Genomic DNA, 18,358 nt, shown 5'->3' with positions numbered 1-18,358 from the left:
CCCCCTTCGATTTGTCTGTGTTTTAGTTGTAATTCCAGTTTGGTCCTGGGAGACGGTCTGTGTAGCTCCGTTCACTCCGCCGCCATTTTGGAATCCATCAACATTAAGTATTCATATGGCACTTTACCTGCAGAGTGCTTTGCTTTCTTTTATTAGCTTCAGTTTTTCTGAGACTAAGTGTAGAGTTTCTGGAACTTCACCCCTAGAGACTGGTTCTTTTGCAAAATAATCTCCATTCTAGAAAATGAAATATTTTTAAAGAAATCATTTTCTAAATCATAACACTATTATGTTCACCATAATCTGTGTATTTCTTACTTAAGAGACTTGTTCTTTGCTATTTGTGAGTATTTTGATGCAAGATGGGGAGTATTGGGGGTGACAAATATTAAGGCAAAGGATTATTATCAGCTGTCATATGGGAAGGAAATTGGTGTCACTTAAAAATACTTGTTTAACCTGGCAAGCTGACTATATGTTCCCTTTCCAATTGTCTAGTTATTTGGTCTTTCAAGTGGGAAAAAAAATACTGAGGGAAATTTTCCTCCTCATTTTTTTTTTGTTTTGTTTTGTTTTCTGGTAGGTCACATATGTTAAAAGGTTAATTTATTCCAAACTTACATGAAATAGAAGCCTTTGTATCATAAATCCTAATATTGGTCTTGCTTTGTTTTTGTTCCTTTTACTATTAAAGCCAATCTACTCTTCTTGAAGGGTCTGGTACCTTTATCAAATATGTTCATTCCTAGTCCACCTCATCTTTACAAATCAGTTATTTTAACTATGTCATCTGTCTCTTTTATATTGCCTTTTTTTTTTTGGTATGATTATTTGAAAATTTAGTTAAAATATTTCATATCTGATATAGTTTTTTTAGTGTTCACATCAGCTGTATCCTTGTCTCAAATTGTGAATTTAAAGGTTATGAATTCTACCTTTTTAAAGAAAAATAGTCAATAACTTTAATTTACAGATTTTTTTAATTTGTAGCTTCTGTGGTGAAGGTATATGTATATGGTAAGAAAGTAGACAGTTTTCATAAATCAGATGTTATTTTTGCCTGGAATTGAGGTTTATTCCCATAAGAGTTCTGAAATTCAGTTGTTGAAGTGTTCTTGTCCAGTATGAAGTATATCTAGTCCATCAGGCAGAGATTATGTTCTATATTAGAGGTGAAAGGTGCCACAATAGTAACCAAAAAGTGTTTTTAACGATCTGAAAGCCTTTTCAGACCCACAAACCAGGGGCGCAATGAAATTTTGTAGAACTTTCAAGCGTAGAAAATTTTTCTATTTCTCTTAGCTTTTTTTTTTTTCCCAGAGAAAGTGCTACTGAAATAATACTTCTTGTAAAAAAAAAAATCATCTTGAAAATATCAATGTTTACAATCAAAAATAGGGCTCTTTTAACATTTTAATTAAAATTATCACCAATGGTTATATAACATCTTTTTTCTTTTAAATCCTCACCTGAGCCCTGGCCGGTTTGGCTCAGCGGTTAGAGCGTCGGCCTGCGGTCCTGAGAGACCCGGGTTCGGTTCCCACTAAGGGCACGTACCTCGGTTGCAGTTTGTCCCCGGCCCTGGTCGGTTGTGCGGGTAGCAGCCACTCGATGTGTCCCTTTCACATCAATGTTTCTTTCTCTCTCTCTGTTCCTCTTTCTCCCCCGTCCCCCCCCCCATCTACCTGAACAAAAAATGGAAAAATGTCCTCGGGTGAGGATTAAATAAATAAATAAATAAATAAATAAAATAAATCCTCACCCGAGGACATTTGTTGATATTTTGTTCAGATAGAGTGGGAGGGGGGTAGAGAGAAATATTGACGTGAAAGGGACACATCGAGTAGTTGCCACCCACACGACCCCAACCCGGATGGACCAGGGACAAACCGCAACCGAGGTCCATACCCTTAGCGGGAACTGAACCCAGGTCTCTGGTCTGCAAGCCGACGCTCTTAACTGCTGAGCTAAACTGGCCAGGGCCAAATGTATTCTTTAATCAAGAGTTATCTTGAAACACCAATCAGAAAGAATATATGTACCCCTATGTTCATAGCAGCACTGTTTACTATAGCTAAGATCTGGAAACAACCCAAGTGTCCATCAGTAGATGAGTGGATAAAAAAGCTGTGGTACATGTACACAATGGAATACTATGCAGCTGTAAGAAAGAAAGATCTCTTATCCTTTGAGATGGCATGGAAGGACCTGGAGAAGTATTATGCTAAGTGAAACAAGCCAAGCAGAGAAAGACAAATATCACATGATCTCACTTATTTGTGGAATATATATAGTGAACTAAACAAACAGATGAACAAAATTAACCCAGAGACATAGAGGTGTGAGGTACAGACTGACAAGCCTCAGAAAATGAAGGGGGGGAGGTTGGGGAGGAAAGAGATAAACCACAGAACTTACATGTATGTGTGTGTGACCAATGAACATAAACAACAAAGCTGGGGATGGGGCGGGGGGAAGGGGAGGAGGGTGTCAGTGGGGGGGGGGATGAGAAACATCTGTAACAAAAACAATAAATAAAAAATAAAATAAAATAAAAGAATTATCTAACAAGGTTAGTTTCTGTGATCTCTTGTCGAGTACACTATATTAAGAGAGCTAGCTTTATTATGTACAAACTAGTAACGTCATCATCTTCTGTTTTCAGGATCCTCATTCTTCATTTGAAGCGATATAGCTTCAATATTACTCTCTCACTTAACAACAAGATCGGGCAGCAAGTCATCATTCCCAGATACCTGACCCTGTCGTCTCATTGCACTGAAAATACAAAACCACCCTTCACCCTTGGTTGGAGTGCACATATGGCAATGTAAGTCCTTAAGAGAATTCCTTTGCCTTCGCTTTTAATATAGAAAGGCTAGTATCTGATCAAAAGAATGAATGAGCTAGCTAACACAGCTCCTGGGTAAAATCAGATTAAGAAGGAGATTTTAATTTTGCTTTATTTCAGGATTTTGTGTTAAATTACTACCAAATTGTAGTAATTGAAGTAATAAAATGCTTATACAAAATTCTTCCAAGTACATTAGTTGCCTTTCATAATTTACCTTTTTAGGGAATGCACTTAGGATTTTAGATCACTAGAAGACAGTTTGATACATGTTAGGAATATAAACTTAATTTGCGTGCTCATAAGAGTCACCTAAACACTAAAATACTGATTCTTGTATTTCCCTAAAAGTTCTGTTTCATTAAATCTAAGATAGGACTTAGGAATCAATACTTTTAGCAAATGCCTTTCTGACTCTTTGGGCTAGTCAGATTTAGGAAACAGTATATTGAGTGTTATGCTGGGATCCCAAAAATAGATTGTGTCTTCATATATGTATTGTTGCCTTTGGCAGTAAAGAACTTCAGTGGCTCCTAAAAATTTTTACATGAGAAAAAAGAAGTAACCTTTAATTTTGATTTTGCACCATCGTGCGTGTTGGGAAAACCTGAGGACTTTTTAATATCGATTGCTCTTTCTTCTGCATATTTACATTATTTTGGAGCCATATATTGTAGTTCTTTATACTTCAACTCTAGTTTGATAGAGTCATAAAGTTTAGAACATCGGAGTTGAAAAGGATTTTAGAGATTTTGTTGAAATTCTTAGTTTTACAGAAAAGATTAAGAAAATTTTCTTGCCCTGGCCGGTTTGGCCCAGCGGTTAGAGCGGTTCAGAGAGACCCAGGTTCGGCTCCGTTGCAGTTTGTTCCCGGCCCCGGTTGGGTTGTGTGGGTAGCAACCACTCAATGTGTCCCTTTTACGTCGATGTTTCTCTCTCCCTCCCACTCTGTCTGAACAAAAAATGAAAAAATGTCCTTAGGTGAGGATTTAAAAAAAAAGAAGAAATTTTCTTGAAGTCATACGGTTAGTAACTGGAACAGCCCAGTTTCTTGGCTAACGTGGAATAATAGACATTCCAAAAAGTGAATGAACATTCACTAATGTGAATTGATACAGTTTTGTAAAAATGTATTTCTCCTTGGGTTAATAATGAAAATGTATATACTGCATCATATAAGTTTATACTAAAGGCCTTAATGGGTCTACTAATAAGGACATGTTCCCAGAGACTTAATGTTTCTGGATTTTGTCTTGTGGCCTTTCTTTGGAGTAGATATGGGTTTAGGGCTTTTGGAGGTTTTTTGCTTGATGCAACTGCCCTCTGCTGGTAGAGTTACTACTTTTCCGGCAATAGTGCTATATCAAACCATCAGTGTAGGCTCTTTATGAATGATCACAGGCCTGAAACCAGGCTGTCTGACTCTGCAGTTTAATAGCTTTAAGACTTTAGACAAATTCCTTGACCTATCTGTAGGGGAAATAATAGGGTGGTTGTAAACATTAAATGACATGAAACACATTCGTTCTTACTGCAGTACCTGATATCTAGTAAGTCCTCAAAAAATGAGAGCTGTTATTATTTTATTGCTTAAAAGACCTGAGACAATATAATTTTTCCCAAGTTCTTTTCATATGCATTACATCTGACTTTGTTTACATTTGACTTCATTTCTAATGCAGTTTACTTAGGTCGTTTGATCAAGGAGAGGCCAGAGATAGTATTTTGTTTTCTCTTTTAGCCTCTATTAATAGTAAAAGTAGTATAATTGTTTGTTTTTCAAAGAATATATAGGGGTCTGTAGTACAGAATAATCCATTTTATAAGTTAAATATATATTTTTAATAATGTAATTGTATACATTATATATTTTCTAATTTTCTGATAGTTCTAGACCATTGAAAGCCTCTCAAATGGTGAATTCCTGCATCACCAGCACTTCTACACCTTCAAAGTGAGTTATATTTCTTGTGTACCCAAAATTTGTATTTTTAAGGATTTGGCTTACTCTAATTTCCAAGAGTATCCCCTCCTCTTTTATTTATTGTTTCTCTTTTTGCATGGTAACTGCTCTGTATTACCATACTTGGGAGTTTTCCTGAATTTACTTTAAACTGCAATGTAGAGTATAACAAGTTTTTAACAGGGAAGCAATTTCAGATGATTCTCTCAAAATTTTGTTCTAAAACTTCTTAAATCATCTGTTAACATGTAATATTTTCCAGAAATTGACTGATGATGAGAAAATTTAAGGATGAAGGGCTGAAATAACCCATGTTGGTATAAAGCAAACTTCCTCAAAGATACACATGGAGATCCCAAAATATCTTTTTATTTGTTGCTAGCCAGTCTGGGACTTCTTGTCTCAGACATGGAACTGGAGCTATTCTGAAAGGAGACAGAAAAACAAACACACAGGGAATGTAGCTGTTTTACAAATGTTTTATTTTACTTTTTGTTTAAGACCAAAAGTTTGTCCAAGAAGGGAAACAAATACTTTTTTAAAATATACCTCCTCTATGATTAAACTAGAACCATAGTTTCTGATTAGACCATTCTAAATGACTTGCTTGTCATTGGTCTTTAAAATTAGTTTTTCTAAAAATCTGATGTCCCAAAGTACTTTTAGAAGAGACACTTTTGTGGTTTAAGGGCTTGGGGGGAGGCTTATATAACCATAAAATGACATTTGGGAATTGCTATTTTCTTTTCCTCCTGTTAATTATTTTTCAGTGCAATTAAAACCAGATGACTAACATGACTAGAAATCTGAAATGGTACCGATATGAATACTCTTGCCCGTTCTCAAGATACAAATGAGCAATACCACTTGGCTGCTTAGAAAGTGAGCAAGTGATGCATTTACAGGATGAATATTTTTCATTACTACAGGCAAGCTGCCTTCTGTGAATATAGTAACTATTAATGGAATGCACTCTTTATGTACCAGATCACTGTAGTTTCAAGAAAGAAATGGTTTCATTGAGCATCATTATACTTGGCATGGTCATTTGTTCTCCAGGGTCTGTTGGTATGAGAATTTGCGAGTTGGTCAATAAAGGATAATTAGGCCCTAGAAGACCTGTCATGCCGATCAAACTTAAAAGAGGCTGTTATGAACCAGAATACCATTGGTTCTTCTGCAGTGTCCTTTGTCACATTTGACCCTGGTATATTGGTAGCCAGGTGTCACCCTCGTTCAGCAAAGTATTCACGTGGATAAATAAACTAGTATGTTCAGTTTGCTTGGAGAGCATGAAATGAGAAATTGAGATGGCTGATTGGCTATTTCTAAGTTATACTAAAAACCCTTTTGAAGACATATGGGAGGCTATTCAAGTATTCAGGCTGGAGTGCAGTGATACCCTGGCTGCTCTCAGCCTCAGACTGTTTGAGCTTATCACTGACCACTTGCCTCTTTTCTTTGATCTACATTGCTGTGCAGTTCTCCTGGTTTCCATTGTGGCCTCTTATTTCTTGGTGCCATCATTCTAGATGTTTATGTACAATTTTTGCATTTAGATTAATCGCCTTTTTTCCTATTTCCATTTTACTTTTTTTTTTCAGTATAGCATATGAATTTATGTTAATCTCCATCAAAAACAGTTTGTGCTCTTTGACCTTGACCACTTTTTGCTTTAATTTATTTTCAGCTCACTTGGAAGTCAACACAGTAACACCTTACTTATCTAATATTGTTGAAGAGTATTTGATATTCCACATAAATGAATTTTTATATAACTGAAGTTTGCCTTTTTAAGCATTAATCATAAATTTCTTAAACCATTTTAGGTGGTTATATACTTAAGTAAAATATACTGAAGATAATTTAAATATATTATGATTTAGAATCAACATTACAAGTATCAGTTATTGCATTGTATTTTTATATGATAGTGCCCACAGACGGCATTATCCTAAAAGACGGTTTACCTTTACATTAAATAACTTGATAGTTCTTTATTGCCCTATTTGTGGTTATTTTCTCTCATTTTAGCTCTCATTTCTTGATGAACTTGCTATATTATTTTATACATCATTTCTTGGGAAAGAAGTGTCCCTGTCTAAAGAGTAAAGTACATGGGCTTTGAAACTGCTGCCTTCCTCAGAAGCCTTTTTTCTTACCTTTGAATTCCTGTGTTCGGGAAGGTAGAGGTTGCCAGAAGTCTGACTTACATATAAGTAGATAAGTGGAATGTTACTGTCCATTTTAAAGTACATGGATCATAATTTAAAAGATCAAAAAGTAGTTATCATACTCTCTTGTCAAAAACATTTATTCATTGCTATGTCTGCATGCATTCAGTTACTGTACTTGCTTTATAAAGACTATAACAAACTTCTTTGGGGCTGATCATTAAAAGAAAAAAGGCACAGAGTGATTGGTTTACTGATATATAAGAGCTGTCTAATTTTCAAAGCATGACTTTTGAAATGGGGCAAAGGTAATAAGTATATCTTTTAATATGTCTTTTTTTTTTCTGTTATTTTCCATATAAGAAAAGCTATTTGTTTTGTTTTGGGTTTTTTGTTTGTTTGTTTGCTCTGCTTTTTGGTATTTATATATCAGAAGAATAATGAGTAATGTTTATTTATCAGATTTATATAGGGTTTTTTGTTTTTGTTTTCTCCCTTGAATTACAGAAATTTCCCCTTCAAATCCAAGAGCTCGTTGACTTTGAGCCTTGATTCAGACAGTGAGGATGAACTAAAACGCTCTGTGGCCCTTAGCCAGAGATTTTGTGAAATGTCAGGCTGTGAGCAACAGCAGGAAGACCTGGAAAAGGTAAATAATTTCTTATCAGAATATCCGAAAAAGATTTGTATAGCTCTTACTGTTCAAACAAATGCCTTTAATAACCAGTATCAGCAAACAATACACAAGATAGATCTTAAATTTAATGGATATGTTCAAACGCTGGTTTTACTTATTTTTATTATTTTTTAATCCTTATCCAAGGACATTTTTGCATTTATCCTCAGATAGAGCCGGAGGGAGAAAGGGAGGAAGAGAGAGAGAAACATCAATGTGAAAGAGACACATCGAATGGTTGCCACCCACACAACCCCAACCGGGGTCGGGGACAGACCATAACTAAAGTATGTGCCTTTAGCGGGAGCCAAACCCAAGACTCTCTGGTCTGCAGGCCGACACTCTAACCACTGAACCAAATTGGCCAGGGCTTATTTGTTTTTTATCTTTTTTCTAGTTTTTTAATTACAGTTGACATACATTATTATATTAGTTTCAAGTGTACACCCTAGTGATTAGATATTATATCTTACTAAGTGATCATCCCAGTAAATCTTGCACCCATCTGACATAATACATAGTTATTAGAATATTATTGACTACATTTCCTATGATGTACTTTACATCATGACTATTCTGTAACAACCAATTTGTACTTCTTTTTTTTTCTTTATTGATTTTAGAGAGAGAAGAAGGGAGAGGGAGAGACAGACAGAAACATCAATGAGAGGGAACATCAATTGAGCACCTCCTGCATGCCCTCCATTAGGGACTTGGCCCACAACCTGGGCATGTGCCCTAACCGGGAATCGAACCAGTGACCTCTTGGTGCATGGGTCGATGCTCAGCCACTGAGCCACATGGGCTAGGCTTTCTGGTGGATTTTTAATGAATATATTATTTTTATGGATTTTTCAAATTTCTACGAAGAGTTGTACTTAACATTTTTTATAGCCAAGAAACGTGTATTTTTATTTAGTTATTATTAAAGGAATATTAGGCCCTGGCCGGTTTGGCTCAGCGGTTAGAGCGTCGGCCTGCGGTCTGGAGAGACCCGGGTTTGGTTCCCGCTAAGGGCATGTACCTCGGTTGCAGTTTGTCCCTGGCCCTGGTCGGTCGTGTGGGTGGCAGCCACTCGATGTGTTCCTTTCATATCGATGTTTCTCTCTCTCTCTCTGTTCCTCTCTCTCCCTCCCACTCTACCTGAACAAAAAATAGAAAAATGTCCTCAGGTGAGGATAAAAAAAATAAAAAAATTTTTTTTTAAAGAATATTAGGTTTGTTGATGAGTTTATGTATTGGTTATTGATTATTAAATAACCCAAAGCATTAAAGAAGGAAACTTTTAAGAAATAAAATAAACTTCTCACTTTAAACTCAGACTGTTATATTTATAGGCATTTAGGTTTCCTCTAAAAGTAACTCTTTTCTTCAGGATTCAAAATCATGCAGAATAGAGCCTGATAAGTCTGAATTGGAAAACTCGGGATTTGATGGAATGAGCGAAGAAGAGCTTCTAGCAGCTGTTTTAGAGATAAGTAAGAGAGAAGCTTCACCATCTCTGAGTCATGAGGATGATGATAAACCAACCAGCAGCCCAGATACCGGATTTGCAGAGGATGATACTCAAGAAATGCCTGAAAATTCAGATGCTATGGAAACAGAAAAACCCAAAACAATCACAGAGCCAGGTAGGTTTAATGAAGATCGCTGTAACACAAGGAACAACTAACTATGTATGTTCCAAAGCTTTATAGTGACAATTGGCTTTTTAAAAAAGGAAGATATGAGATGGAACTGTATAATGTATAACAGTTAATATTTTCGTGCTTTTCTTAACAGTTTAAAAAACGAGAAGTAAATAATGTGAATAGTACCCAGAGGCTAATGGTAAAATAAGCCATATTCCTTTAGGCATATATCAAAAGAAGTTATCATTCTTATGTGGATTTAATAAATGTATCAGTTTTTGATCATGTTTCTCTCACCACTGCTCTCAGAAATGTGTATTATTCATATTTCTTTGTTAATCCTCAGCTGAGAATATTTTTTCATTGATTTTCAGATAGAGTAGAAGGGAGAGAGGGAAAAAACATCGATGTGAGAGAGACGCATCAATTGGTTGCCTCCTGCACGACCCTGACCTGGGCTGGGGACCGGACCTGCAACTCAAGTACGTGCCCTTGACCAGGAATCGAACTTGAGACCCTTTAGTCCATAGGTTGACACTCTAACTGCTGAGCCATACCAACCAGGGCAGATCCTTTATTCTTTAGTTATCATCTTCCCCAATTGGATGCAGGCCATTGTTTTATTTCCTGTGTCTTTAACCTTGCCATTCCAATCACCTTCTTACTATAACTGAAAACTAAAGACATTGCTTCTCCTTTAATTCTTTATATTTAACATGGAAAATATTGAGCAGAGCAAATGTAGAGAGAAGTATAATGAACTTTCCCCCTTGTACCCATTATCTACAATAATTGTCAGTAAAAAAAAAAAACTTTTGTTTGATCTGTATTCCAGCTGCCTTCTTCATGCCATCTGGATTATTTAGAAGTGAATCCCAGGTATTAGATTATTTCATCAGTAAGGATTTCAGTGTCTCTAAACGATAACTCTTTTTTCTTTTTCTTTTTTTTCTTTTTTATCCTCACCCGAGGACATTTTTCCATTTTTTGTACAGACAGAGTGGGAGGGAGAGAGAGGAAGAGAGAGAGTGAGAAACATCGATGTGAAAGGGACACATCGAGTGGCTGCCACCCGCACGACCAACCAGGTCCGGGGACAAACTGCAACCAAGGTACATGCCCTTAGCGGGAACCGAACCTGGGTCTCTCCGGACCGCAGGCGGGCGCTCTAACCGCTGAGCCAAACCGGCCAGGGCGATAACTCTTTTTTTAAAAAACAACTTCAGCCCTGGTCGGTTTTGCTCAGCAGTTAGAGCGTCGGCCTGAGGTCCAGAGAGACCTGGGTTCGGTTCCCGCTAAGGGCACGTACCTCGGTTGCAGTTTGTCCCCGGCCCTGGTTGGGTCATGCTGGTGGCAACCACTTGATGTGTCCCTTTCATATCGATGTTTCTCTCTCTCTCTCCCTCCCTCCCACTCTGTCTGAACAGAATATGGAAAAATGTCCTCGGGTGAGGATAAAAAATAAATTGATTAATAAATTTATGCATTAAATTAATTAAATAAATATAAATAAAAAACTTCCATTACATTTTCATACTTTAAAATTTAACAATAATTCTAAGAAATTATCAAATGTGATCAAATTCTCCATTGGTCAAATGCAGAGAGAAGTTGAAGAATCAACAATGAACATTTGTATACACTTCACCTAGATACAGTAATATTTTATCACATTTGCTTTCTCCACCCTAACCCACCCTCGTATCTGTATGTGTGCTATTGTACAGCAGTTACCCCAAAATTAGGGCCTTAAAACAGCAATTTTAATATCTCATAATTCTACGGATTGACTGGTTTTTGAGCTTGCAGTTCTGCTCCACCTTGGCTTACCTTGGTGTGGTGTTGGTTAGAAGAGTCTGCTGGGATAGCTAAATACTCTTTCCATTTCTTCCTTCCCATCCCCCTGCTCATCTCCCTCCCCGTCTTCTCTTAATCTCTTCGTGTAAACTCAACGCATCTCCCTCTCCAAGTGGTTTCTCCAGCAGGGTAGCCAAGCTTCTTTTACGTGACAGCTCAAGGTTCCCAAACACACAAAAGGGGAAGCTGCCAGACCTCCTTAATGTTTAGACTCAAAATTAGCAAAGACTCAATTCCAGCACATTTTATTGGCTAAAGCATTCACGGATTCATTACTGGCTAAAGAACTGCACAAGAATAAGAACACTGATATGTATGGCTCATTGGAGGTCATTCTTGGAGACTATACACACACACTTTATTTTTTAGTGGAACCATTTGAAATTGCAGTTATCATGACACTTCACCCTAGAACACTACAAAGCCTGAATATCCTAAGCATATGGAAATTTTCGTACGTAACAATTATCTTGCCTAAGAACATTAATTCCATGTACAATTCAAAATAGAGCCCATATACATTTTCTAATTGTCTTCAGAATGTTTTTTATACTTCTTTCTTCAACCTAGAACCCAAACTTTACCCATTGCATTTGTTTGTTAGGTCCCTTTAATCTAGTAAAGGCCAGTTTTTCTTCGAAAGGCTCCCATTATTCATTGTCCTACTGCTCTTTAAGTATAACTGTTAATTTTTGTTTTGTTTTTATCCTCACCCATGGACATTTTTTTTTTATCCTCATCCAAGAACGTTTCTGCATTTATCTTCAGACAGAGTGGGAGAGAAAGAGAGAAATGTCAATGTGAGAGAGACACATCAAGTGGTTGCCACCACACAACCCCAGCAGGAGCCAGGGACAAACTGCAACCGAGGTACAGGCCCTTAGCGGGAACCTAACCCAGGATTCTCCTGTCCACAGGCCGAAACTCCAACCTCTGAGCCAAACTGGCCAGGGCTATAACTGTTGTTTCCCCACACACACACACCCTAAAACTTCAGAGGCTGGAGATGGCTGCGTATCTCCTTTCATCCTACAAAAATTCTGGCTCCTTTGAAGTACATGACATCAGACTTGACCACCTATTATCTCTCAAGTAGCTGTCTTTTACCTTCCAGTCACTCCCATCAACATTCTTAGGGCTTTCAACATCTTCATAAATTATCCTTCACCAACCTGGTTTCTCAACACCTGATCTTAATTTCAAAGATCTCCTACCCCATCTTGATTACTGACAGAAGTCATACCCTAGACCAGTGGTTCTCTAAGTGTGTCCCCAGAGGTATCATGAGAGAACTCACTGGAAATGCCATTCTTGGACCCACCCCACACCTGTTGAATGAAGAACTCTAGGTGGGCTCAACATTTCTGTGGATTTTTGTTTGTTTTTATTTATTTTATTTTATGTTTTCTTTATTTTAGAGAAAGAGGAAGCGAGAGGGAGAGAGAGATAGAAATATTGATGAGAGAGAACATCAATTCACTGCTTCCTGCATGCCCCCCACTGGGGATCTGGCCCACAACCTGGGCATGTGCCCTGACTAAAATAGAACTGGTGACCTCTTGGTGCGTGGGTCGACGCTCAACCACTGAGCCACACCGATTGGGTGACATCTCTGTGTTTTGAGTCCAAGTGACTCTGATGCATGTTCAAGTTTGAGAACCACTTTCATCGCCTTCGTTATCTTCTGTAACTGTACCAACTTGAACTCTTTTTTTTTTTTTTTTTAATCACCCGAGGACATTTTTCCATTTTTTACTCAGAGCGGGAAGGAGAGAGAGAAAGAGAGAGAAACATCGATGTGAAAGGGACACATCGAGTGGCTGCCACCCACACGACCCAACCAGGGCCGGGGACAAACTGCAGCCAAGGTACATGCCCTTAGTGGGAACCGAACCCGGGTCTCTGTGGACCGCAGGCTGACGCTCTAACCGCTGAGCCAAACCAGCCAGGGCCCAACTTTGAACTCTTGATTTCAGATATTTCTCTTTAACCCTTCTCTCCTTCAAGCTCACTTATTGTCATATTATTTCAACAATTACTTGATCTCATTAAGTTCTTTGACTTCTACATTTTTGCTCTTAATCACCTCGCTCTTGTAATCATTTCCTTCCCCAATCTGGATACCATATTGCAATACTCTTTTTTTTTCTTTTCTCATGTCACAGCCACCTGACAAAACCCCCAACTCCCAACTCCACTAGCTTCTTATTCTGTGCCTATACCCAAGCAATTAGATTGCTGGAGAAGCCCAGCCAGTGTGGCTCAGTGGATTGAGCGTTGTCCCATGGATTGAGAGGTCCCAGTTTGATTCCTGGTCAGGGCACAGACCCAGGTTGCAGGCTCGATCCCCTGTAGGGGGCGTGCAGAAGGCAGCTGGTTGATGTATCTCTCTCATATAGATGTTTCTCTCCCTTCCTCTCTAAAAAAATCAATAAAAACATTGGAAAAAAAGGTTTGCTAGAGAAAATCACAAAACTGCTGGCTAAACATTCCTCAAATTTATGACTACACTTTTAAATGGGCACCAAATGCTACTGGTTCTTCTACATTCCTTAGTAAATTTCTTTTCAGTCTTCATGATCTCTTTCTCGAGGCTCTAGTTTTCCTTTCACACACACTCTAAGTTCATAACTTAGTGGTATACTTTTCAAAGAAAATAGATGCAATCAGATGAAAACTCAGCCTTCATTTTCATTATGAAGGGAATAGTTCTTATTTAAGGCCAGTCCCTTCATTCACATCCAGAATCTCATTTCACTTGTGCCTTCTAAAGACCTTCCCTCTTGAAATTATCATCTTTCTGTTCTGCATTAAGTCTTCCCTCTCTTCTGAATTATCTGTTGTGCCTTGGCTTCACCCATCTTTAAGAAACTGTCTTAGGACTTTATGTGCCCCTTCAGCTAGTGCCCCCTTTCTTTTCTCCCTTTACAGCAAAACTCTTGGAAAGAGTTGTTTAATTCATGCTCTCTCCTTTTTTTTTTTTTTATCCTCACCCAAGGATATTTTTCCATTTTTGGTACAGATAGAGTGGGAGGGAGAGAGGAACGGGGAGAGAGAGAGAAACATCGACGTGAAGGGACACATCGAGTGGCTGCCACCCGCACGACCAACCAGGGCCGGGGACAAACTGCAACCGAAGTACGTGCCCTTAGCGGGAACCAAACCCTGGTCTCTCCGGACCGCAGGCCAACGCTTTAACCGCTAAGCCAAACTAGCCAGGGCATGCTCTCTACTTTCTTAACATCTCTCATTCTCTCCTCAACCCTCTCCAAGTGGGCTTTCATCCCCACCACTCCACTGAAATGGTGCTTATCAAGTTTACACTAGCAGTATTTCACAATCTGCCACTTCCTTCTTAACATTTAAAACTTCATAGATGGCCCTGGCCGATTTGGCTCAGCGGTTAGAGCGTTGGCCTGTGGTCCAGAGAGACCCGGGTTTGGATCCCGCTAAGGGCGTGTACCTCGGTTGCAGTTAGTCCCTGGCCCTGGTTGGTTGTACGGGTGGCAGCCACTCCATGTGTCCCTTTCACGTCGATGTTTCTCTCTCTCTCTCTCTTCCTCTCTCTCCCTCCCACTCTATCTGAACAAAAAAATGGAAAAATGTCCTTGGGTGAGGATAAAAAAATAAAAATAAATAAAAAAAAACTTTATAGATGTTTTTGTCTGAGCTTCCATCATACCATACTTGTTGGAGTTTTCTTCCTACTAAACCAACAATTTATTTTAGTTAGTTAGTTTGTTTGTTTGTTTGGCTTTCCTCATCAGAACTGTAATGGTTGGAGTATTCCAGGACACTGTCCTTAGCTGTGTCTTCCCTTCTACTTAAGCTCTTTCCCTAAGTGATCTCATGTAGTCCCACAACCTCACTTACTGATGAAATATCAAATTCATATTGTTTCTAGCCTGTATTTCTCCTTTGAGCTTTAAACTTATATGTTGAAATACCTACATGAAATGTCCATTTGGCTGCTTAATTTTTATCCCTGATCCCCAAATATGCCTTCCCATAAATCCAGTTGCTCGGGCCAGAAAATATGTCTCCTTTGATTTTTTGTTTTACTTCATACCTCACTCACTCAATCAATAGGTCAGATCAGCTGTACCTACAAAATGTGTTCTGAATCCAACCATTTATCAACATCTTCCTAATTACAACTCTAGTCTTCCATCTCTCTCCTGGGCCACCACATCTGATTTCCAATGTCTTTTCCTCCACTGTTGCCCCCAAAAGTCCTTCTTTCATAAACAGAGCTGCCAAAGTAATCTTTCTGAAGCATAAACCTCACTGTCACTTTTCTGTTTAAAACTTATTGTGGCCGTGGCCAATTTAGCTCAGTGGTTAGAGCATCGGCCCACGTACCAGAGAGACCCTGGTTCAGTTCCCGCTAAGGGCACATACCTCGGTTGCAGTTTGTCCCCAGCTCCAGTTGGGGTCGTGTGGGTGGCAACCAGTCAATGTGTCTCTCTCATATCAGTGTTTCTCTCTCTCTCTTCCTCCCTCTCTCCCTCCCACTCTGTCTGAAGATAAATGCAAAAATGTCCTCAGGTGAGGATTTAAAAAAAAAAAAACTTAGCCCTGGCCAGTTTGGCTCAGCGGTTAGAGCGTCAGCCTGCGGTCCAGAGGGACCCGGGATCGGTTCCCGCTAAGGGCACGTACCTCAGTTGCAGTTTGTCCCCGGCCCTGGTTGGTCGTGTGGGTGGCAGCCACTCGATGTGTCCCTTTCACGTCGATGTTTCTCTCTCTCTCTCTGTTCCTCTCTCTCCTTCCCACTCTACCTGAACAAAAATGGAAAAATGTCCTCGGGTGAGGATAAAAAAAAAAAAAAAACTTATTGTGGCCCTAACCAGTTTGGCTCAGCGGTTAGAGTGTCCACCCATGGACCAAAGAGCCTCTGGTTGGATTCTGGTCAAGGGCTTGTACCTTGGTTGTGGTTAGGTCCCCAGCCCTGGTCGGGGTTGTACATGGCACAACCCATCAATGTGTCGCTCTCAAATCAGTGTTTCTCTATCTCTCTCTCCCTCCCACTCTGTCTGAAAATAAATGGAAAACTATCTTCGGGTGAGGATTTAAAAAAAACGCACACAAACTATTGTGGCTTCCCATTACACTTAATCCAAGTTTCTTACTTAGGCTATCCCCACTCTCCCCCTCTTTCACTCTACTCTTTTAGCCATGCCAACATTCTCTCTTGTGTCCCTCACATATACTAAAAAGCTCATTCTCATTTGAGAGCCTTTGCACTTAAGCTCCTTAAACACAAGGGCCCTCTTGCCTTAATTATCACTATATCCCTAGCTTCTACAACAGTGTCAGGCACATAATAGATTTCCCAATAAATATTTGAGACCAAAGCGATTGCTGTCTCATGAATTAGGAGGGGCAGGAATACTGGCTAAGTAAGGTTTCACCATCTCCAGACACTAGCCAGGGGGAAGAGTGTGTGCAAAGGCCCAGATACGAAAAAGGTCATGGCAAGTTAGTAGATCCAAAAAAAAGGTTCAAAATGAGCTTTATGACTGGAACATAGTGTTGAGGGGAAAAGCAAGAGATGTGACTAGAGAGTTATGCAATCACCAGTTTTTACATGGACTAGATAATTATGCAGTCAACAGTTTAGGAGTTTGGACTTTTATTTCAAAAGCCCTAGGAAGCTATTGAATAATTTTAAGCAAACAAGTATTTGGTAAAGAATTATATTTGAGCCCTGGCCGATGTGGCTCAGCAGTTAGAGCGACGGCCCATGGACCAGTGAGTCACGGGTTTGATTCCAGCCAAGGGCACGTACCTAGGTAGTGGTTCATCCCCAGCCCTGGTCCCAGTCGTGCAGGAGGCAGCCAGTCGATGTGTCTCTCACATTGATGTTTCTTTCTCTCTCTCTCTCTCCCTCTCTCTCCCTTCCTCTCCTTCCCACTCTATCTGAAGATAAATAGAACAGTATCCTCAGGTGAGGACTAAAAAATAATAATAAATTTAAAAATCAGTGGGAAAATATCCTTGGGTGAGGATTGAGGAAAAAAGGTGTATATAATTTCATGATTGTATTTGTTCCCTTAGATTTTAAGTAGTTTTTGTATCCATCTGATAATCTTGTAAAGACAAATATCTATTAATTTTAGCATCTCAGTGTGAACTTTCTTGATTTGTTTTCTATCACATGGATTAAATTGCTAGTGTAATTTCAGGATTGTGTGAGGTACGTTGGTACATTGAATGCTGAAAAGTATTGGTTAAGAAAAATTGTACCTCTGTCACCTTTTTTAAAAGTAGTAATACTCATCTTATGCCCTAAAATAGTAGCCTCAACTCCTAAATCTTTCTTCCCCTTGAAATGCTCAACATCATCTAACATTGAATGTATCAGTTCTGAAATAATCTGATTGGTTGATGCAAATATTTATTTGTGGTCCAGTAAGTTAAGGCCAAAAGGATGGGCAGGGTCAGGCAGGCTCACGAAGGCTTCAGAGCTGCCTCTCCCAGGCTATATTGGATATTATTGTTTCTCCCAGAATGGAGGATAGGAAGAAGGCATTGTCATCTCTAGTATACTTTTTTTTCATTGGTATCATACTGCTTTTTCTACTTAATATACACTGAGTTTCTTTTCCTCTTTTTTTTTTTTTTAATCCTCACCTGAGGACCTTTTTTTCCATTTTTTGTTCAGATAAGAGTGGGAGGGAGAGAGAGAGAGAGAGAGAGAGGGAAACATCAGCGTGAAAGGGACACATCAAGTGACTGCCCCCCGCACGACCAACCATTGGCCGTGGACAAACTGCAACCGAGGTACAAGCCCTTAGCGGGAACTGAACCTGGGTCTCTCTGGACCGCAGGCTGACGCTCTAACTGCTGAGCCAACTGACCAGGGCTTCTTTTCCTCTTTTAATGAATATTGAGTTACTTTTAGTGGTAAATATTTAGTCAGTAATTCAGTACAATTAAAAAATAATGACTAGCTGCTGACACAGAATCTAAAACCAAGATTCTATAAGCCTCAGAGTTGTCTATGCTATAGAAAAGTATCTGTCATTTAAATGGTTAAAATACATTTGGCCCGTGTGGCTCAGTAGTTGAGCTTTGACCCATGCACCAGGAAGTCGCTGGTTTGATTCATGCCCAGGTTGTGGGCCAAATCCCCAGTGGGGAGCATGCAGGAGGCAGCCAGTCGATGTTCTCTCTCATTGATGTTTCTGTCTCTCTCCCTCTCCC

The 18,358-nt window shown here is 39.1% G+C and overlaps 1 protein-coding gene across 10 annotated transcripts in view; it reads left to right on the top strand.

Moving 5' to 3' along the window:
• The window catches only part of USP37 (ubiquitin specific peptidase 37), a 78,895-nt gene that overhangs the window by 48,585 nt on the left and 11,952 nt on the right, over nucleotides 1-18,358 (top strand). For 9 of the 10 annotated variants that reach the window (XM_036253964.1, XM_036253963.1, XM_036253965.1 and 6 more), the window contains 4 exons: nucleotides 2,666-2,830; nucleotides 4,740-4,805; nucleotides 7,496-7,637; nucleotides 9,040-9,295. In XM_036253964.1, the coding sequence (XP_036109857.1) occupies nucleotides 2,666-2,830; nucleotides 4,740-4,805; nucleotides 7,496-7,637; nucleotides 9,040-9,295 (629 nt within the window). The remainder of the gene's footprint in view (nucleotides 1-2,665; nucleotides 2,831-4,739; nucleotides 4,806-7,495; nucleotides 7,638-9,039; nucleotides 9,296-18,358) is intronic. The other variant, XM_036253969.1, reaches the window with a different exon arrangement.

The sequence above is a fragment of the Molossus molossus genome, unplaced genomic scaffold (genome assembly GCF_014108415.1).
Source record: "Molossus molossus isolate mMolMol1 unplaced genomic scaffold, mMolMol1.p scaffold_m16_p_11, whole genome shotgun sequence".
Taxonomy (NCBI): domain Eukaryota; kingdom Metazoa; phylum Chordata; class Mammalia; order Chiroptera; family Molossidae; genus Molossus; species Molossus molossus.
This window is presented reverse-complemented; position numbering and strand designations above follow the sequence as displayed.